The sequence below is a fragment of the Engystomops pustulosus genome, chromosome 8, assembly GCF_040894005.1.
Source record: "Engystomops pustulosus chromosome 8, aEngPut4.maternal, whole genome shotgun sequence".
In the NCBI taxonomy this organism is placed as follows: Eukaryota; Metazoa; Chordata; class Amphibia; order Anura; family Leptodactylidae; genus Engystomops; species Engystomops pustulosus.
In genome coordinates, this window is record NC_092418.1 from 86,625,644 (window position 1) to 86,648,977 (window position 23,334).

The 23,334-nt window shown below is 41.3% G+C and overlaps 1 protein-coding gene across 3 annotated transcripts in view; it reads left to right on the forward strand.

Annotated features, from left to right (window-relative positions):
- The window catches only part of SESTD1 (SEC14 and spectrin domain containing 1), a 102,282-nt gene extending 79,886 nt beyond the window's left edge, over positions 1 to 22,396 (forward strand). For 2 of the 3 annotated variants that reach the window (XM_072121595.1, XM_072121596.1), the window contains exons 9-19: positions 183 to 394; positions 1,930 to 2,052; positions 5,683 to 5,877; positions 7,511 to 7,625; positions 10,640 to 10,693; positions 10,902 to 11,061; positions 13,057 to 13,138; positions 14,479 to 14,601; positions 16,241 to 16,432; positions 17,535 to 17,656; positions 21,564 to 22,396. In XM_072121595.1, the coding sequence (XP_071977696.1) occupies positions 183 to 394; positions 1,930 to 2,052; positions 5,683 to 5,877; positions 7,511 to 7,625; positions 10,640 to 10,693; positions 10,902 to 11,061; positions 13,057 to 13,138; positions 14,479 to 14,601; positions 16,241 to 16,432; positions 17,535 to 17,656; positions 21,564 to 21,693 (1,508 nt within the window). In that variant the 3' untranslated portion in view covers positions 21,694 to 22,396. The remainder of the gene's footprint in view (positions 1 to 182; positions 395 to 1,929; positions 2,053 to 5,682; positions 5,878 to 7,510; positions 7,626 to 10,639; positions 10,694 to 10,901; positions 11,062 to 13,056; positions 13,139 to 14,478; positions 14,602 to 16,240; positions 16,433 to 17,534; positions 17,657 to 21,563) is intronic. The other variant, XM_072121597.1, reaches the window with a different exon arrangement.
- Positions 22,397 to 23,334: the final 938 nt, after the last annotated feature.

Genomic DNA, 23,334 nt, shown 5'->3' on the forward strand with positions numbered 1-23,334 from the left:
GCTTGGCTGCCTTTGGGGGGGGGGGGGCGGCCCACGCTTGGCTGCCTTTGAATCCTCTACTACTCCACATATCCAATGTTTTAAAGAAAAATATATATGGAAATTGTAAACATGGTTTTCATACAAAATATTTCTTTTTTTCTTATTTTGTTACTTTTATTTCATTTTTTTCTCCCCTAAAGGTCATGAGCTGCTATCTGAACTTCAGCAGCGACGCTTTAATGGTTTGGAGGGAGGTGTCGCGTGGTCCCCAATGGACGATGAATTATTGGCTCAGCCTCAGGTCATGAAACTTCTCGACTCCCTCCGAGAACAATACACCCGTTACCAAGAAGTGTGCAGACAGCGCAGCAAACGCACGCAGCTTGATGAAATTCAGCAGAAGGTTATGCAGGTGAGAGGCAGAAGGATGACTGGTCATCCACATGTGGTTATTGATACTTCTGGTCATAGCTTTTTTTCCTTTTCCTATATTACAGTATCATAGCTTTTTTTTTTTTTTAAACAATATGTTAGATTTGAGGTAGATGTGATAGGTAGTAATGAGATTGTTGTGAAGACAGTGATGCTTACAAATCCTACCATTAGCAGAGATGTGGATCTTCACTCACATTCTCTAAAGTGTCTGCAAGTGGAGAGGAGTAGAAGTCCATGCAGGCTGCTGTGATTTCATGTGATCAGATATATGCATGGTGTACAGTTTGGTACAGTTTGGTAATGTTAGGAAGCTATAGGACCTGAGATGATGCCATTCTGGTCACATGGCATTACTGATGCATACTGAGAAAGCATGGGGAAGAGATGCTGGATTTAGTCTGAAGAGGCCACGCCCCCCTCAACTTGCTGTACATATCTGGGTACCAGATAAAATTATAAAGTTGATTATATGGCGATCTGAAAGAAATGATTTTTAGCTGAATTTGATCCAAGGAATTATTATGCACACTGCGGGGCATGTCTAATTTCCCCACGGGGATGCTCCAAATACGTTACGTGTCCATTCAGTGTATAATTCCAGAGTGAAAGAATGATACAACTTTCTAAAAGGGGTTTTCCATAGGATTCTGATGACCTACCAATAGTATAGGTCATCAATATGACTCTAATGGGGGGTCCACCTATACAAGATGGTTTTGATGAATTTGGAACTCAACATCTGTCACTTGTAACTTGTACATTCTATTATTCCTCAAAGAGCTTTGTCCCTCTAACCTGGCCAGTGATTGGACAGTTTGAAATTGTGTAGACACGCCCTCAACTGACAACACCATTTTGTGAATTTAAAAAAAAATGCCTAGAAGTGAGTGCCTATATAGCAGTAACTACTCCTCGGCCCGGTGCTACTGTATAAGTAGGTGCTATCTTCAGTGTATACGTACTACTTCTTTCTGTGTAGCGCAGCTTGTTAAGGCTCAACCGGTAATTTACTGAGTTTAACGCGCTCAGGTCAGTGAGGTATTAAGATGATGTTCTAGTGAAGCATAATCTGTAGTCCTGGAAGTGTCTGCTTTGATCATATGAAATGTCTCTTAGTTAGGTTATAGTGACAAAATCTTCTTATCCGGGAAGTCTTAATCCAGGGCTGAGTCACTAGCAGTGCGGAGAAGTGGGAATTAGATGGAGCAAGGTCAGGCACGTGTCAGCTGTGGTACATCTCTTGTACAGCGCATGGGTAGCGCGGTGATGGTGGGATTAGAACCCTGGAGATTAGATATAAAGGGTCCAAAAATTTTATATCTAAAAGTGAAGTTGTGCTGAGCGGAATATCCCCATTACGATGTTAGGGATTACCTGATCCTCGTCATGCCCCTGCAGTGAGTAGATTTGGCCGCACATGCACCGCTGACAATAACCACTGTTATTCTTCATCTATCCTCTTGTTGTTGCTAGTAAATAATCCATTGCTAATGACTTGTGTCCCTATTGCAGGTCGTAAACTGGCTGGAAGGACCCGGGTCAGAACAGCTCAGAACACAGTGGGGAATTGGTGACTCCATCAGAGCGTCTCAGGCTTTACAACAGAAACATGAAGAGATTGAGAGTCAGCACAGTGTAAGCACAGGCACGCCGGCATCGCCACTCTGTCATGGCAGCAGGGGGATGTAGGTTATAAGACCCCAATGCACCCACAGTTTACTAATATACTGTCAACACCAATTTTCCCCTCCCTTATGCCTCCCCTCGCTAATAAAATGCCCAGCAGCCTCCCCTCATTAATTAAATGCCCGGCAGCCTCCCCTCACTAATGAAATGCCCGGCAGCCTCCCCTCACTAATGAAATGCCCGGCAGCCTCCCCTCACTAATGAAATGCCCGGCAGCCTCCCCTCACTAATGAAATGCCCGGCAGCCTCCCCTCACTAATGAAATGCCCGGCAGCCTCCCCTCATTAATGAAATGCCCGGCAGCCTCCCCTCATTAATGAAATGCCCGGCAGCCTCCCCTCATTAATGAAATGCCCGACAGCCTCCCCTCACTAATGAAATGCCCGACAGCCTCCCCTCACTAATGAAATGCCCGACAGCCTCCCCTCACTAATGAAATGCCCAGCAGCCTCCCCTCATTAATAAAATGCCCAGCAGCCTCCCCTCACTAATGAAATGCCCGGCAGCTTCTCTTCACTAATGAAATGCCCGGCAGCCTCCCCTCACTAATGAAATGCCCGGCAGCCTCCCCTCACTAATGAAATGCCCGGCAGCCTCCCCTCACTAATGAAATGCCCGGCAGCCTCCCCTCACTAATGAAATGCCCGGCAGCCTCCCCTCACTAATGAAATGCCCGGCAGCCTCCCCTCACTAATGAAATGCCCGGCAGCCTCCCCTCACTAATGAAATGCCGGCAGCCTCCCCTCACTAATGAAATGCCCGGCAGCCTCCCCTCACTAATGAAATGTTAGTAGCAGTTGGACTGGGAAAAATGCATTAATATTCCAGTGTTGTAGCTGGACTTGGAGCACTCTGGTGTATGTGGAGCATCAGTGAACTGGAGTGCTAGAAGTACATCTACACTCCTGGAATATTAACACATTTTTTGTTTCTTGCTAACAACACTCACAAAGGATTGGTTACACAGATCTCCAGGACTGGTACCTTACACTGTCTGCTGCTTTGCATGGCGCTTTAAAGGAAATTTACCATTTGATTCTATGCATTATGAACCAAACAAAATCATGATAATGCTGTAGCTACACAGATGCATAAACATATCTTGTATAATCCCTGAAGCGAGTGGTTTTGCATAAAAAGCAATTCTAAAATAATGATAATGAGGCTCTGTTGCTCCTGTGGCTGGCTCAGCGCTTCTCCTCACCCTAATTACGCACTGCTCCAGCCTTGTCCTACCCAGCACAGTCATCACTGTGTTCTACCCGACAGGCATAAGTAATCAATCGCTGCACCATCCTCTAGCTGCTGTCTATGAGTCATCCAGCTCAGGTTGATTAGTCCTGTTTGGATAGTTCAGGAAGCATTGTGTGTAATGTTTTTATGTAGGCACCCAGCTTTCCCAAGGTCCTAAATTTTATAATTGTTTTTTGAGCAGAACCACTCGGTTCACGGATTAAACAAGATATGTTTCTGCATCAGTGTAGCTACAACATTCTCAAGGTATATTTGCTTCATAATGCATAAATACTAATGGTAGATTTTCTTTAAGGTGAGGACACACATACAGTTGCTGCAGCAGTATGGCCGCTAACCCTGCAGCTGTGCGCACGGCCTGTGCTTTCTATTAGACTGTGAGAAAATGTATTGTTTATAGTTTGGTCTTTTATTAATGGATTTGTGGTTTTGTAGATTTAAGCACAAAACTAAATGACTGTTAACACACTAAACCATTGGCAGGATGCATAGCAGCACTGTGGGTGGTCATGTCACAGCTGCCATGTGAGTCCTTAATCTAACCGGATCAGAACGCGTTATATTTATCACATGTATAACATGAATTAGCTGGTGATATTATTAATATGACCATTTTATTTAGCACTTAAAGGGCACGTTTATGCGGAAACCAAAATCAAGTTAGTGGCATAGGCACAGACGCGGTTAGGGTAAATGCCCCCCAAAGCTGACTCATTGAGGTCAAGATACAAGAAAAAAGGGGCAAGTTTAGGAACTGTGCATTACAAATGATGTCATTGTGTAGTTATGTCCTAACTTGCATTATAAACCAGCTTCTCCTTAATCTATTCTTATGCCTGAACGCACATGTCCCTCCATTATAACATCTTTATGTGTAATGCTATTGAACATCCATTCCATGTACATGAGGATTGATCACCTTGTGCTGGAATCAGGAGCCATCTGTGACCGAAGACGGAGTATCACTATCTATGAACTTGTAGTGTAATTGTTTCTCATGGAATGAGCCACTCGCTTTATTTTTGCCGTTATCTCTTTGCTGACAAGTCCTCTATCACACGATGCTATTATTACCTGCTGGAATACTCATCATTAATAGAATAGCTGGAGCTTATGGTGGGGCATTGCCCGCACTCCATTCTAAATATAGCAGAGATAATTGCATCCAACTTATTAAAAAAGCTATTTACAACAAGGTAAACAGTCTGGGCTTAATGGAGCGCAACATGGAGGCCATGAAAGGAAATCTACTATCAAAATCCAGCATGATCAACCAATGGCACTTACCCATAGATCCGGGCACTGTGACGATGGTAATCTTGTTACGTTTGTTATCCATTGCCGCCTTCCTTTTAAAATCAACTTTTAAATTACACTAATGAACCATAAGGGCTCTGGGGGTGTTAGCATAGCCCCTCTTGCTACACTCACCGCCTTCCAGGGTATGAGATTACAGCAGGCAGAGGGAGGTGGAAGTGCCAAGGGAGCAGGGGGAGGATGAGACGTGGATAACACAAATAAGAAGGTCAAAGGTCCCGGATCTGAGTAAGTGCAACTGGTTTATGAGGATGCACCTTTATTTATGGGAGTAAAGTATGTATTGGGGACGTCAAATTCCTTGTGATTGTTCCGGGCGAGTATCGCCATCAGGCTTATGGTGCCATATAGGGATCATATACCTTGTCAGAGCAGGTGGGCATCAGTTATGGCTGCTCCTTGCCATTTGTAATACATTGGTAATGTAGAGAATTACTCAAAAATTGGATTCAATATATTTTTCTAAAAATTCAATTTGGGTCCTAAATGAATTCCTCCAAGCTTAGGAGGTTGTGGCAACAGTGAGCGACTTCCTGGAGCCTTTACTCAGCCTTGGGATGCGGGTTCTCCTGGTGGCGAACGAGAGTAGCCGGCCGTCTAGGCAGCACCCTTCCCGGATGTTTGGGAGTGGGAGTATCCAGTTCCCCCAGGCCGATTCAGGGTTACTGACCGGCAGAAGGGCTCCAGGAGGTCGGTCACGGCTTTCATGACCCTCTGCTCCTGAAACGTCGGTACTACACGTTGCGAAACTTTGATTTGCACCAAATAAAATTAGTCATGTGATTCGGAACAGATTCCAGTCGTCCAATTCTACACCTCAAGCGGAATTCTCCAACTAATATCTATCTCAAAGAAAACTGTCTCCTGACATTTGTTTGTATTCTTATGGGTTTTTGATGTTTTCACTTGCATTGGTTGTGAGACCTCCTTTGATGTGGCAGGTTTATAATCTGTATTGTTCCAGTTCTATGTTTCTCCGTGGCATGATTCATTTTCCTTTTCCTGTAGGAATGGTTTGCTGTTTATGTTGAGCTGAATCAGCAGATCGCAGCTCTGCTAAATGCAGGTGATGAAGAGGACCTGGTGGAGCTGAAGGGCCTACAGCAGCGGCTCAGTGACGTCTGTTACCGACAGGCAAGCCAGTTAGAGTTTCGACAGAACCTGCTGCAGATAGCGCTAGAATTTCATGGAGTGGCCCAGGAGGTATGACACATTACACTAAACAATTTATAAGGGAGTCTACCAGCAGTTTTGGCCATACAAAGCTGTAGATAGTATTAAATATTGTCTCTGGAGAAGGGTGTATCCATTCATCTATTTGTGTTAGTAGCAGCAGGACTGTTAAAAATGTATTTATACGGGGAGATTTATCATAAGTGTCTGAAGTAAAACTGTTCTAGTTGCCTGTGGGAAAAAAAAAATCAGAGCTCGGCTTTAGTTTCATAAACAACTTTGAGATAATGAAAGCTGAGCTCGGATTGGCTGCCACGGGCGTCTAGAACAGTTCTGCACTGATAAATCTTTCCCCATCACTATAGCCAGACTTGGAGAACTTTGGTGCACTATAGTGTGAAATCTTTTTACTGTCCGGCACAGCCCTTCCCCTCCTAATTGGATATGACAGCAGAGGGGAGGGGAAGTTTAAATGCAGAGATCAAGAGCACATCAGTGTGAGGAGACTCTTCCAGTTCTCCAATTCCAGCTACTATACTGGAATATAAATGCATTTTTCACAGTTCTTCTACTACTAACCCAAACTAATGTATTACACAGATCTCCGGGGCCGATGCCTACCACCAACTGGAGCTTTCTATGGCCTCTCATAAAACACAAACATAATAATCCACATGTTTACCTGTTTTCCAAGTTTTTTGTATGAGTTATTCTAGAAACTGAAAACTATTGTTTTTCCTAATCTATTCTGATAGCAGATTTTTAATTTTGTTATGTGGAGATGGTAATGGGGGTGACCATCAAGTCCAAGTTGTCCTTCTTCATCTTTTCAGAGATCTCCTTAACAGTAGCCACATGGAAACAATAGTTTAGAGATGACTGATTGACTTTTAAATGTTTTGGATTAGCATATGCCCCTTACAGGTTGAAATCAAAGGAACGTAAGATATATCTCATCCTGTGCCACATTACTTCTCCTGGGACTTCTATGATTAACTCATCCTGCAAGCAAACCCTGACTTAGTAATATAGGGGGAGATTTATCATAAGTCTCTTAGAACAGTATTGTTCTAGATGCCCATGTCAACCAATCGGAGCTCAGCTCTCATTTTCCCACCGCTGTTTATAAAATTAAAGCTAAGCTCTGATTGGTTTCCATGTGCAACTAGAACAGTTTTACCTCAGAAACTTGATGATAAGTCTCAGCCATAGGGAGGATTAAGGGACTTGTGTCCAATGCAGGGGACTCTTTATTGTCTCCCTCCCCCTTCGCTTTTAATATGGTTTTTTAATTCCCCTTTAAACTTTACAGCAGAATATGAAGAATAAACTGTAAAATAAAGAAAAATATCAAGAAAATAGTGAAAACTGAAATAAATTGCCCATAGGTGGAATAAGGACACATCATTAAATTTATAGCCATTGGTGGGATGTAATAGGGAAACATAAAAGACAATGACTCTGGATTATGCCGCATATAGTTACACATTGCCCACGCTGCTTGTCCCCATACCGGCTCCAATTGTTTTCCCAATCCTTCCCGATTTTGCCTGAATATGAAATATTTTTAATATAGAAGGCTTTTGTTGCCGAGCCTGGTAACAGCTTGCCTCCCAGTTTTGGGCATTGCAGTATTCTGATTTCTAAATATTGTTTTTGTCAGTTATCGCAGCAATTGGACGGCCTGCTGGGTATGCTGTGTGTTGATGTGGCGCCCACAGATGGAGCGGCAATTCAGCAAACATTAAAACTGCTTGAAGAAAAACTCAAAAGTGTCGGTAAGAAGCCGCCAGGCACATCCTGTACACTGAGCGTAAAATAAACACATATTAGACCCCGAGCACCCGCTGGCCGCATGTTTTCATCAGCTACGGATAGCCGCGGTGCACGGAAAACGTACACAGTGGTCATGGATGCGTCCGGCGTTGTAAGCCATCGTTAGCGCAAACAGATGTTTTCTAGCTATTAGCAATGGGAGGTTTCACAATGTAAAGTAAGCACATACTGGTTAGGGCTGAACAGGTCAGAAACTGTTTAAAGCTTCACAAATTTGCAAATGTACAAGTTACTTTATACCTTCTTAAAGGGGAATTCACTTCAATAGGAGCCGCACCTGTAGTTATGGCTTATGGCCACTGCCAGCTGCTTCGGCCTGTTAGCTCTGGATTTTGTTGGCACTGATCGGCGCTGAGGCTTGGTTGCGGCCCACAATAACAACTACTGTATATATAATCAACAAAGTAATGGTAATTTCTGGCCAACCCCTTTAAGGATTGATTAGGTCATGAGTATCTCATTTTTTAAGTGCCTGCACCAATCAACTCCTTCACAATTTACCAGCCCACAGGGTCTGACATATTATAGTGCCTGGAGACACAGGTCTTTGTCCAGCTGATTTTTTGGGTTGCCACAAGTTAGACCACCCCAATATATGAGCCCTTCAGGCTAGAGTTTTTGCTGTTTATTAGTTGCAGATATTGCCTCCCTTTATATTCCCCAAATTTGTTAAAGGGGGGTTTCTATCAATTTTTCAGGTAATGTCACTTACTGTGTTGTCCCCTTGTCTATGGAGGTCATTTGTTGGATGAAGTGGGTCCTGTTACCCCACCATAGCTTAGGATAAAAAAACAGAAGCAATCTCTACAGCACAAAAGCTGCTAAAACTCCATTTGTGTCTATAACCTAAAGAGCATATCCAGGATTTACTTTCTCATGAAATCTTTTAAAGGAAATCTACCATCAAAATCCATCATGATAAACCAGGGACATTACTTATAGATCCAGGCACCGAGACAGTGGTAATCTTCTTATATTTGTTATGTATGGCCTCCTTTCTTCTCAAAACAATCTCTAAAATGATGTTAAAGTAACAGAGGTGTTCCGGGAGGTGGGGGTGTTACCAGACCCCCCTCTATGCTGTAGCTTCACAGGCTGTTACACTGTGCAGGAGCCCATCCACATTTCACACTGTGTGAGATTACAGCAGGCAGAGGGAGGATGAAGTGCTGAGGGAGCAAGGGGTAGGGAGAAGTGCTTGTACACAGTGTATAAGCCTGTGAAGCTTTGGCACAGAGGGGTTCCGGTACCTCCCCCCCCCCCTCATTGGCTCATTAGCATAATTTAAAGCTGGATTTTAGAAGGAAGGAGGCCATGGATAACAAATATAAGAAGATTACTACCGTCCTGATGCCTGGATCTACGGTCTAAGGGGTTTATCATGCTTGATGTTGATGGTAGATTTCCTTCAAATTAAAAAATTTAAATTTGTGTGGTCCCCAACAGCAACTGATGGGCTATAGTATGCCAATAGGTGGCTTTAGTGGTTTTGTGTCACATGTACAGGCGTCACAATGATCAGCTAAACCGGTTGGTATTTTTATTTAAATAAATAACAGAAAATAGTGTTTATTAGAGAAAACCAGCTCAGGGTTGGTTCTGTGAAGTTGTTGGTCTGTGTAGGATTCGTGAGCAGCCCTACCCTTCCTCCACCCATAGAATCCACTGCAAGTTATAGAATTATGTTAATTCTATGTAGATAAGGGATGGAAAACAAGATTAGTATTTGAGCGTGCGGCTCCTGAATACACAGTGGTGCTCATTGTGCTCCAACAGCTTCTTCTTCTGTACCATGGAGCTAATTATACAAGAGAACAAGTTAATAGTTTGTCAGTAATAATACACACACTCATCTCTGCTGCGCTGGCCACTGCTACAATTATATAGGGCTGGGTTGCTTCTATGCAGTCCAGCTGCATCTCCATCATCTCTGATGTGATGCCTTAATATTAAGTATTATTATATTATCTGTGTCTAGTTATTTCTGTTATATTATAGGTATGATATGTGTCACCTAAGTGTCTGGCACCAATGGTCGCACATCCCGTGTCTTTACTAGATATTCTCATATACACACAATATAGCAATAAAGCATTTAAGAGGTTTCTACCAACTCTGCTAAGTTTCATAATCTGTTGACCACTTGGTGAAGAGTATTGCAATGTGATCTCTATCACGCTATTATTGTTGTTTCTGACAAATTTCAAGTTTAATCTGTATGCTAATGAGGCACCGATCACATGTTCCTGCCACCCGCCTGGACCACTGGGCTCTTTTAAATAAGCAGGAGATTTGTCTCCTGCTTATTTGAAGAAGAGGGAAAGGATTTAGGCAGCAATACCTGCACCCTTTGGGTGCACCAACTACCTCATTAGCATATGGATTAAGCTGAGAAAATCTTGTAAATGGCATAGTAGACAGATATCGTAAAGGTATGTTGAAAATCGCAGTACATTCATCTTTAACTTACTGACAACAGATAATAATTCCTTTATTTATATAGCACACACAGATTACACAGCGTTACACAGAGCTTGCCAAATCAGTCCCTGTCCCCAATGATGAAAACACTTGGTCCAGGAGGTTGACTTCCTTTAAGAGAGTCTTGTTGGCAGACTCCGCCCTGAAAAATTGTTACCCCTTATGAATGCTAAATATTTCCTACATATTTCAAAATTGATGCAAATGCAGAGATCTGATTTGCTATTTATGGACACATGACCACTGAAGCTTAGGGATTGGCTGCACAGTCAATAGCCAAAAACCAGACCATCATCACTACGGCACTGCCAAGGGGAACATTCAAAAGGTAAGTACCATTTTTATTGTATTTTAATCAGCTCTCTACCTTCGCATCAATTTTAAAATTAGTTGGACAACTCCGTTAAGTGTCCGCTGGGATATCGGAGGCAAAACATTCCTCTCTCCGATTTTGACTGTTTTTTTTATTCTATAGAAATCGGCAGCTCACCTATCAACTACCTGATGAACAGGTTGTCGAGTACACTAGGTGATTGTCATACCTAAAAAGATACAAAAATTGTTAAATCAAGTAGATATTCTGTTCGTTTTTTGGGTGTTTTTTTATAATTTTTTTTTCTGTTTATAGGTTGGGAGGGTGGTGGGATTTTCTGTATGGTTAGATACTTTCTTCTTCACTGTATTTCTTTAAACACATCACACTTCCTTTCTGAATCCTAAATTTCTTCTACTTTTAGATACCGGACTTCAAGGTCTACGCGAGAAAGGACAAAATCTTCTAGATCAAATTTCTAACCAGGCGTCTTGGGCTTATGGGAAAGATGTGTCAAGTGAGAACAAGGATAATGTAGATCATATCCAAAATGTAATGGAGGACATGCAGCTGAGGAAGCAAAGGTGAGTTGGTCTGCCTGCACCCGCAATAAGGTGGATGTTTTTGAGTTTCCCCTCCCGCGATGTGCTTGTAGTATTGTAGGTGGAAATGCCTAATAAATGAAATTCTTGTAGTTTCTGAATTGAAGAATAAAATGTTGAAGAGGTAAACTTTCTTTAAATGGTTTGACACGTCTATGTAATTTACATATTTCTGGGGCCTGTCCTCTGAGACCACCAGGGTTTGGGAATTAATGGTCTGAAAGTCTGTTTGTAAATGCACCCACATTTGTGTAAGGGCAATTGCACACCACTAAGTTTGGCCTGACTGACTTGTTAGTCAGAATTATTGGCTAGAATCCTGTACAACTGAGTTCAGGGAGGTTAATGTGACCAAAAAACAGACTGAAATTGTCAGACCAAACTGAACCCCAAGCCAGAGGAGGGATAAAAAGGCAAACAAAGCATCAAAGCGTTAACTATTCTATGTCCAGTGGATTACTCTAAAAAAGATTTATTCCTTCCTCTCATTTTTTCTCTATTTCTTTGATTTTAGATATTGTTTTTTATGGCACCTGTTTTGATGTCATTTGAAGTTCCCTAGACCTCTCTGTGTTTTAGAATGGTCAAAGAGTTTAAGGGGTTTTCTGGTTTCACCGTATTAATTTTTATCCTGAGGGTAGTCCAATAAAGAGGATGACCATGGTTGGTAAACTTAAAGCATAAGACCATAATGGGGTAACTTATATTATACTTACCCTGTTAAAGTTTGTTAATTGCCACAGGTCACGTGACCTTTGGGTTGCAGGACACAGGACTTCCCGTGTCGTCCTATGTCCTAATGGCTTACGGAGGATAGAGGTGGTCATGCAGTTATTACGGTCTACACTCATTCTCTTTACGTCTTCCATTTCAGTGTAGTTGTCCTTTGGCATTCATTAATTTTTAGTATAAGTGGCCAACCCCTTTAATGTTAGATAAGTGGGAGTTCAGTTTTCAGCACCCCAGCCAATCAGAAAAGGCAGTGGCAGTCCGCAAAGGACGATAGTCATTACATTTTGCATATATGTTACCTACCTACTAAGATGATGATGTATTACTCTGGGCTACTGATGGTAGACAGACTCTTGTATAAGATGAAGAGGCCTCTGCGCTCGTCCCAAGAGCTGTAACACCTTGAAACCGTTTATAACCCTGAGTGGGACCTCAAGTGGTCTGATATCAGGGACCTGTCCTAAGAGTAGACCATTCATTTTATGAAACTGGAAATTGCCTTGATATTATGGTCTTGTTTCTACTGTGCAGTGATTTTATATTCATTGTGAAATTCTGAATATTTTCCATTTAAACATTAGAAAATGAAACGTTCAAATTTGATTGACTTTTTCACATAAAAAGATAGAAGTCAGAAGAGCGTTGAGAAAACTTTCCAAGCTTCAAGGTGAAGGTCTGGATAGATTAATCCATTCACATCACTGTGGTCATACTGGGCAGAATCCTTTTGTGATTTGATCAAGAGCGATTCAGCCCTCAGCACATTTATCGAGATTAAATCAACTGATTCTCATGCGCACCCTCGGCCGCGCCAAAGTCATGACAGGTTCTTAAGTGATGCTGAAAGTTATCTGACTCATCCCGACGTCTCGGGGCATTGTGCTTACCCACGTGAGGTTATCATTGTGGCGATGGCACAGAGATGATTTAGACACCCTCCACACTCTATTGAGTTCACATTTTAATGATAGTTGATAGAAGGAAAGATTATTTATCCAAGGTCACAAGGGACTAAGGGGAAAAGTAAAATTTAGGACAAAATGTTTAAATTCTTTCATGGAGAAAGTCTTTCCTTTGATTGGATCAAATCTGTTCAGACCTATACATGACTATCACATGTAACCATCATAGAACAGCCACATCACTTATTACTATGAGTTGACAGGTAAGTGGATTTGCAATGGGGCTTTTTGCTAATTGTTGGAACTCTTTATAAACGTAAAACCTTTACATTTCTATTCTCAGGTGTGAAGACATGGTGGATGTCCGAAGGTTAAAAATGCTGCAGATGGTGCAGTTGTTCAAGTGTGAAGAAGATGCAGCTCAGGTGAGACATAAAACTATGAGTAGTCACTATGAGTAGTCACTGTATCCATAAGTTAATGTTAAACAGTAACCAATACTTTCCAATACTGATTGCCCAGTTCTACAATAATGTCCCATCCTGATATCACCTCAACCATAGGAAACACAAATAATACAACTTCCTACGTTATTAGTCTTGACCAAGTATACTTACCACTACACTTGTATTCCACTTTAATAAAATAAATCTTTTCTTATAAATCTGCTCCGTTCTATTTCAGATTTATCAGATGTGTCTGAGAGCAGAACTGTTTTAATTTCTCATGGCAACCAATCAGAGCTTGGGCTTTAATTTTTCCACAGCAGAATAAAAGTTGAGCTCTGATTGGTTGCGATGAGCAACTGGAACAGTTTTGCTCTGACACTTCTGATAAACCTCCCCCTATCTCTGTCTATTTATTTCTCAATCTCCATTACTATCTCTACCTCTCTCTTCTTATCAGTCTAATTTATCTATCCTAAACACCTGAGACCAGGGGCGGATTAAGGGTATCATGGGCCCTCGGCTGTGTAAGAAGTTTGGGGCCCCTCGAACCACATTCCCATGCTATGTTTGAATTGCATATTGAAACGCATTTCAAAGGCAGCAGGGAGTAGCTTGGCCCAGATACATATTCATTCATATCAAAACACTTAAGAAAGGAAACATTCATCACGTGTTTTGCATGGAAACAATGCAAAACCTGTGGTGCTCATCCCTGTTCCCAAGCGTTTTGGTTTAAACTAATATTTTTAGGATAGGGGGCCCTGGCCAAATGCCCAGTTTGCTGACCCAGCATGGGACCTTAGTGTTGACGGATCCCATTTGCACAAGCCAACAATCAAGACTGGAATCAAAAAGTAGATGTTTGAAGGATAGTCCATTCCTGGCTATTGCCTGCTTGTTGGCTTCATGTACCTGCTGCAGTTATCGCTGCTATAGAAGAGTGAGCAAATTTTTGCATTTGTCAACAACACCAAAATTTTAGGTGTAGCATAAAGATGCAATCGCCCAAAAAAACAAATGTAACACTTTTGTCAGCTGATCCTTGGATAAATTATTGGGAATGACTATTTTCGGATCAGCGACTTATGGTACTGTAGGTCCTAAACCTAGCGTGAGTGGCACTTTGAGGACAGAAACTAACCTGTTTTCTCATCTGTGCCCTCTTACGCTCTTATACTGCTACAACCAAACTCATTACTATTCATCATTCCTTCCCTCTATCACATATAACCCCATTTGGCACCTTTTCTCGCCATTGAACACCTGCCCTGTTCTTCTAAATGTGTTTTCTCCCCTCTTCCCTTGCCATTTTGCAGGCAGTAGAATGGTTGAATGAATTACTCGATGCCTTGCTAAAGACACACATCAGACTAGGGGATGACAGCCAGGAAACCAAAATTCTCATAGAAAAACACCGGAAATTTGTAGATGTTGCTCAGGTAAGTTTGTGTTGTATTATAGCATTCTACTTTTGGCATTTTGAAATCGAATCAGGTCACATCTCTAGATCGTGCATCAATCGGATCCACATGATATTTCATGAATCAGTAAGATTTAAGGAACTTGTATAAATACAATAGCTGTTGGCCAAACATTTATGCAACCTACCAACACCATACACATGTGTACTTAGTAACTTTAATGTTGTAATGATTTTTAACTTTTATAACAAACAAAACAATTTCTAAATTGTGTTCCTATTTTATGTTGTGTGTTGTGTTCTGCAGCTACTTGTCAAAAAACGTTTTCACCAGTGGGAAAGGGGGGAAGAGACTTACCCTTTCCTATATCTGCCCTGTCAAATTTAGGATATCACTTCCCATTATACCTTGTGTTTTCTTTCAGTAATCCAGCCCCAAATCCAGTAAGATTCCTACAAATAAATCCATTGAACACTACATAGTGTACATACAGGTCTATATAATGATTAGCCTGGCAGCTTTCATCACATTGAAGAGCATGCAGCATGTAATAAGTAGTAGAAACCAGCAGTTACACGAAGTATATAGCCTGTAGTGTGAGCACTAAGGGTAAACTGTTCCTCGTTATGCCAGAAGTGTCTGAAAAGCAGAAGGTGGAAGAAGGACTGCAGAGGGATCTATGGCATTAGGTGCGGAAAGAGAGACAGAGAAAGTTCTGCAAATTTACAGAATGTTGGGGAACAGGGGAGATCCTGTACCTCACTCTTCTGTGAAGGAGACTTCTGCATCCACAGCTCTGAACAGGCTTGGTAACACAGATCACTGTCACATGAACCAACCCCCCCCCCCTCCCCTCCTCTCCTTCCTCCTGTGTCAGCAGGGAGCAAACCCCTCTCCACCCGTGAGTCCCTCTCTGTAAACAACTAGACAGAATCATAAGAGAAATTAGCTCAGCTAGTATAGAGCCCGGCTAAACTGAGGAGGATAGTAAAGAAACTGTACATTGGTAATAAGTTTGTTCTATATCCAAGAGGCATTGGTTTTTGAAATAAAAATGTCAGTCGCGCTTTACACTAAATCAAAATAAAGCATGATAAACCACGGACACTTACTCCTGGGTCCAGGCACTGCGATTGTGGTAATTTTCTTATATTTGTTATCCATTGCCTCCTTCTAAAATCAACTCAAATTATTCTAATGATACAGAAGGGCTCTGGGTGGAGTTACCATAGCTCCTCTGAGCTGTAGCCTTGCAGGCTGTTACACTATGGAGGAGTTTGTCTCACTATCCTCTTTGCTCCCTTGGGATATCCCTTCTACCTCTGCTTTCTGTAATCTCATACAGTGGGAGGGAGAAACTTCGTCTAAAAGTGACTCATCTTTTTAAATAAAGTGTGGGTTTTTTGGGTAAACCTAAAAAGATATAATTTTAGAAAGGATATTACATACTCTTCCTGCGGTGGCTGGTTGGTTAGAGGACTGTTGGCTGGTAACAGTCTATTTCTTTTATTTTTTTGATCAACTAATTTACCAGATCATTTATTTTCTGCTAAGAACTTTGTAGCCTTCCAGTGTCCTTGGCCTTCTCATTTCATCCATGTTATTGAATAATTGCTTTGTTTCCTGCCCATTATAGCTTTTATTTCTTTCCCTGCAGAGCACATACGATTATGGCCGCCAGTTACTGCAAGCCACGGTTGTGTTATGTCAGTCTCTGAGATGTACGTCGAGGTCATCGGGGGACACGCTTCCCAAGCTAAACAGAGTATGGAAACAGTTTACGATAACCTCAGAAGAGAGGGTTCACCGGCTGGAAATGGCTCTTGCTTTTCACTCAAATGCAGAAAAGGTCAGATCTATTTGCATATGACCCCGTGCCGCGTAACTCTATTCATTCAAAGGGCACTTGTTCTTTTCTAAGGCGGCTATCTGTAAGGCACCCGCAGTACAAAGCCGCTCACATTCGCTTCTAATGTGTTGTGAATAGGTTTTTTCGAATGTTAGTTGTTAGAATTTGATTTAGAATAATTCACTTAATTTCCACTACAGATTAGTTTAAAGGGGCATATTTCCCCATCAAAATTATTTAAAGGACATCTACCACCAGCATGAAGGATTGTAAACCAAGCACACTGACATATTGGTGTGTGCCCCCTCTGGCAGGATCCGCTCTTCTTTTAGCTTCTTATTCGCTGGTTTTTACCAAAAAAAATGGATTTTAAAATTATGCAAATTAACCTGAGCGGCTGTGGACTCCATTGGGTTTAATGGAGCCTGGAGCCCCTCAGCATCATTTTTAAAGCCTTTTATTCTGAAAAACAAGGGTATACGAAACTTAAAAGTGGATCCTGACAGAGGGGACACACATCAGCATGTAAGTGTACTCGGTGTACTATCATTCATCCTGGTGGTAGATGTCCAAAAATAAGCTAATGTTGAATTCAAGTGGTCCATGAGCCTTGTTATACATGTACTCTTCCTGTTCTGTAGAGATCACTTTTCAGTTGTTATCTCATGATAACCATGAAAGGTCACTACTTTTTATATAGAGGACATTTTATTAAACCAATCAGGTGATGGTCACAGAGCATGACCACAATGCTCAGATACCTTGACACCATGGAGCCTCTTATTAAGGTTTTTAGGCCTATCATATCACAATTCTTATTACCTCCTGCCTCTGGAAGGGTGTAATAGGGAAGTAGTATATAGACATACTTCAAAGCTGTTTTATTGCATTATTATTTTAGTTAAAAAACTCGCCCCCTATTTCCCAAGTGAGTTACCTCACTTCCAGCTGCACAGAACATACTAAAAAGTTATAGCTTTTGGAATGTGGGAAGTGAAAAATAGGAATGCAAAAATCACGGGGTTTACAGCAAATTATGCGAATTATGTGATTACAGCAAAATATGTCTGTGTAATTATCAATTACATGCTACTTTTTACAGATTTTACAAGAAAACCCAGATCTTTCTGAATCCGTGTTGGATTTTGAACAGTTTGAAGAAATTGAAGGTGTTGGGAAATCTCTGCTGGATAGACTAACTGTGCCTGTAATATACCCCGACGGGTAAGTCGTATCTCTGTACTGTGTGTGTATGGGCTGGAATGGGTGGAGGTGCTTCCATGTGTGAAGCATGTACGAATAAGGGTTTAGGCGTAGTATGCATGTAAGTTAGGTAACCTCTGCCTAAGCGGTCCTTAAAGGGAACCTGTCACCACATTTTTCACAAATACAGCTAGTGGCAGGTTCCCATAGTGCGCTAGTTACTAACTGACACCCTTCTTTGGGCTAAAAATGGTTTCCATCATATTCCCAAGTATTCAACTTTATAATTTTATCTGTTATCCTGGTATATTTGTAGCGAGTCAAAGGGGGTGTGGCTTCCTTAGGCTGAATCCAGAAGCTCCCCCCCATGTATTCTCTGCATGCATCAGTAATATCATGTGACCTCATCATTGCATCCTTTTGCTTTCTTATCCTTATGCGTCGGGGAAGCAGCCGGACTTGGCATAGCTTTGTCCAGCTTACACCTCTTGATCTATCCACCTTGACAGGGGACATGGTCCATATCATATGCTGGCGCACAAGCACCAGTGTATGATAAATTAGCCCCGCCCCCCCCCCCCAGTCTTTTTTTTTTTTTTTTTTTACAAGACACAGTTATGATTTTCACAAAAGGAGTGCTCCACTGATACCTTTATCCATGGGATTGAAGCCACCATTCTTCTATTAAAGAAAAAAAAAAGAAGTGTATTGATGTCTTCTGTTCCAGTCATGGAGGCGGGAGCTGCAGTATACAGTCAAGCAGAGATTGAGATTGGCTGCATGTGACTCGGCTCTCCCACATCATTAACCACTCTCTCCCTCGAGAAATCTCTTCAGCGAGTCACTTGTCTCTTATTTCTGAGGATTTAGCTCTGTCAACATCTGTGAGGAGGGCATCTCCCCTCCTTCATGACTGTAAATCAAGTTACATCAATAAAAGTCTTCTAAGACGACTTCTAGAAGAATTCTGACTGTAATCCAAAGAATAGAGGCCTCAGTGGAACATGCATAAAGACATCTGAAAGGTTATACGTATCTATTAAGTAATAAGCTGTCATTTAAAGTATTGTTGTGGTTTATAAAATGAAAAAACCAGGGATATCACATCCAGTACCATGTTCATGTGACCTCATTGTGCCTACCACTGATTAATGACGGCACCATCAGTGAGCCGAGAACTTTGCACTGCAGCTCTCTCTGCTTATAAAGGGGCCAACATCCATCTTACTAGTGAAAATCTAGATATAAACTAGAAATGCTGAGCAGTATGACAAATGTGTGTACTGAATATAGCGCATAATGTCGCTTACTAATCTTAGTTGCTTCAGGTGCTGCCCATCTGTCCTGTAGATCCAGCTGGTGCACCTCTGCCCCTGTGTCCATACATGGCCCCTGGATGGAGGGTCCAACATGGCCATCAGCAGTCTCCCCTGTTTAATGTAGTCATAATGTGTAGTCACTGGTTTATCTTACGGGTGCTGCCCGTCTCTGCTGGGACTCTGTTAAAAGACTGGCAGTGTCGTTCCATAGTTGCAGCAGCCTGTGTCCACACCATCCTCCTCCTCTTCCTGCTCAATGCACATGACACAGGAAGCAGGGAGGGGCAGAGAGAGCTGGATGAGTGTGGGGGAGAGGAAACTGAGACACTGGTGCACACCGGCTGCTGCTACCCCCCTCCTCCCCCTAAGAGGACTCACCTGGTAATGTGAAGAAAAGTTTTATAAAGTAGTGCCAGTTTTCAAAATGCAGACATTTTTCAAATCCGCATAGCAAAGACTTTTGGAACCTGTCACCAGCTAAAAATGACATTCCTGACAGGTTAGGAATACTGTACTGAACGTAAACAGGCCATTTTATTTGATTAATTTTCCTATTCTCAACTTTTTGCTTACCGGTTTTCATCATCAAATGTAACAATGGAAATTGTGTGACTGGGTATTGTTATATAAAGGGCACATGACTTTCATTTGCTAATTGCAGACTTTTTAATGTGCATTATATACATGAAAACGGCATAAAGCTGGTGATTCATCATTAGCCAGACATAATAGGCTCTATAAATATCTTTATTTCACAATAACATTTGGGAAAGTGCATGCAGGCTTTCATCAGTGCGAGTACAGGAGAAGGAGCTCAGCTGCTGGAGGGCGTCCTTTGTAGAAGAACAGAGTAAAGTGCAGAGCTATTTCATGAAAAGGCTCCGCTAATTTCTATTGTGTTTGGCTTGCTGAGTCTTTGAATTTTAATGGCCTGTCCATCAATTGTTACAGAAAGAGAAAGTTTTTAGAAATTCAATTTCCGAGCGTATGAGGGTTTTTACACCAAAAGGTCACACAACTTGCTTGAATATTCAGTATTTTGTTTTTTATACTAGAGCCGCTGCTTTCCTGGCTCTTTTTCTACTGGTGACCGAGGCCATAGGAAAGGGCATTGTTAGTTGATCATGGGGGAGACCTGGCTCTCCCCACTGATTAGCGATTATACGCTATGGTCGGAGGTGGGAGAACACGGCACGGCACCGTTGGTAGCGTCAATTTTCCTCTAAATCCACAGGGTGTCTGATACACTACAGATGGATCTGTGTTCTTATGGTTCCGTACAGATTATATATTGGCTGTTTGGCAGGAATACCGGGGACTTCACCTTCTACTAATCAACTGTTAATAAACGTATGGATCAATAGTGATATAAGAAAAAAAAACAATTTTAAAACCATAGTAGGATCTTAAAAGGGTTGTCCAGGTTCATAACTTTCTTTAAACACTTGGCTGTAGTAAGTATGTAGCGTCAGCCTCTATATACCAATAGAAATCGGCAATGACGGGAGATACCGTATTGGGCGGTAGGTAAGGACCAAGTTATTTTTACACCAAAATATTTTTGGGCCTGGATAACAATTCTAATAAATTGTTTTGAAGTATCATGTGCTGTGCCAATGTCCCGATCTACTCGGTATGGTCCTGCATCTCCAAGAAAACTAGTTGGAAAAAGAGTATAACGTATGTGTCCTGCCTACAGACAATGGGGCTAGGCATCAATCACCTTAGAATTTTTTTGGGTGCTTCTTTATTTCTATGTGACAATTTCAGGGCTTGGTTTTTGTGGGATATAGTGACAGTTATTTGCAATGTCTTTTTTTTTTTTTTTAAATTGAAACAATGTTAGTAAAAAACAAATTTACAATTGATTTCACTGTGTGAAAGCTAAAAATAAGTCATAGGCATATAAACACAGCATTGCAATATTGCATAATGGTGATGGTTATTGAACTTCATATGAAGGCCTGTTTTTTTATTGGATGAGAATATTTTTTGGTACTTCTACATTATCGGTAAGCCATAGATATACAGCAGTTTTACAATGTTATTGTAATGCTGCAAAATTCTGTGTATTTACAGTGGGTTTCCTGGAAGTATTTAATAGATCATATCAATCTATATAGTATTGGGGCAGACGAGCTGTTCTTAGACCTCCTTAGACCAAGAATCAAATAGGTTTGGAATTCCGCAATGGGAATTAGTGGCTGATCCAAGAATCTCTATTTATGTGAGAATCGGGCTTAACCAGTCCCTTGTGTAGTCTAGATTCCTCTCTACGAGAGAGGTCATTTAAGATGCCATTAGACAACAACGTTAACTATACAATAGATAAAAAAAAAAAAGTTTAAAAAGAAACTTGCTTGCTTAAAACACACGGCTGTCTTTTTCTTTAAAGACATCTCTATACTTTTCTAGGTTCTGTGGCATTGCCATTCATTACTTACTAAGCCGCAATACCAGACACAACCCATGACCATTTGTGGCGCTATGTTTGAATGGAGCTCAATTTTTCTACTACTTCTTATTGCTTACAGACAATATACTGTATATATGGTCATACGCTTGAGTTTAGGGTCTCGATTACTAAGCAAATAACTCTTCTCTTTCAGAACTGAGCAGTATTTTGGAAGTCCAAGTGACATGGCCTCCACAGCGGAACATATAAGGGAGAGAATCAAGATGGTCTGCCTAAAGAAACAGCAGCTTCTAGAACCCGACGCCTCTATAAGAGAGAGTTAAAGAGACTGGACTGTGATATACCCAATAAGCTAATGTTTGTAACGCAGCATGTCGTCATTACCCAAGATTCCGTATAATCCATGGAAAACGCATTTCACAACCATCTCATGAAACAGTATCTTCTCAATCTCAAGTATTGCTCTGCGTATTGTAACACTATCAAATCTATAAAGCCTTACTTATATACTGTGCTGTGAAATCATCCAGTGTCTGAACCAAGTAGTGTTCCTTCAACACTACCTTAGCCCTACAGCTACCAACCGGGCCTGAAACGCGTGGCAGGATAATGCGTTTCGTGGCCTTCTGACAGCGGATGGGTTAAAAGCTTTACCTTGTATGGTAGTTTAATAGATAAGCAGTCGGCAAACACTTCCATTGGTGCTACCTAAAACGAAAGGATCTCTCCGCGGCGAACGTAGAAAGGAGAAGACGGATTTGTAAAGTGCTGTGCCTAATCGGATAATGTAGTATTTTTAGGATGTGGGTAAATTACCTGTTGTTTTTAGGCTGTAGCGTACTTCTTCTCTTGTCTTAATATCAAAAAAATGTCTTTTTTTTTTTTTTTTTTTTTTTATTGTGCCATTATGCAACCTGCCCATGAAAACTTTGATATATCATCCATGAAACGTTTTCTTACTTGTATGGGACTATGTATTTAAAGCTGTTTGTGCTGAATGAATAAAACCATCTTTATAAGATTGGACATTCTGCCTATTGGTGAAATACTGGAACATCAGTTCTCAAGCAACACAAATTTGTATCTGATATTTTATCTCAATGTGGAATTTAAAGGGATTGTCCAATAATGTTGATTGATCAATCTCTGATCAGAGAAAGTCTGACAACCAGGTTCATTCCAGGTGGTGTAAAAACTAGAGAGACCTCATTATATACAATTAATTATGTAAGAAATATACTAACGCTGTCAAATACTTTACTACATTTTGCGCAAAAACTGGTAAGATTAACGTCAGCAATGTAATGTATAGCAGGTGTAAATCTGCCACTCTAATGCACACAACCTTATGCATTTTTCTCTCCCGTTCTTAAAGCTGCCACCAAAGCTGTGTGTTTCCCTTATTTCACCGTAAACTGTGGTCTGGCAAATTATGTCACTATGGTCCGACCCCAGATATTGTCCCTTGATCGGCCCAAAATTTACTAAGAGCAAAATTTACTTACGATGGCATACAATCCTGTTGACTATTTGCACCTGTACTGACATGTGCTAACCCCTGTCAGAAAGTTCCTCCCACAAGTGTGGGTCTCCTGGACAACCCCACTAAAAAAAAACACCGGTGGACCACAGAATGCCAACATATATGTCCCATATTTTTTACGGTCCAATAGACTTCTATGGAGACATTGGGGGAGATTTATCATCAGGTGTCTGAGGTAAAACTGTTCTAGTTGCCCATGGAAACCAATCAGAGCTCAGCTTTCATTTTATAAACAGCTGTGGGAAAGTAAAAGCTGAGCTCTGATTGGTTGCTATGAGCAACTAGAACAGTTCAGCTCTAAGATACCTAGGATAAATCTCCCCTATTGTGCCTAAAAAAATAGGACTTGTTCTAATTTTCACCTTGCTTTCTCAAGTCATAGTACAGCGAGAAATACAACGATCCTATAGGTTTCTGTATC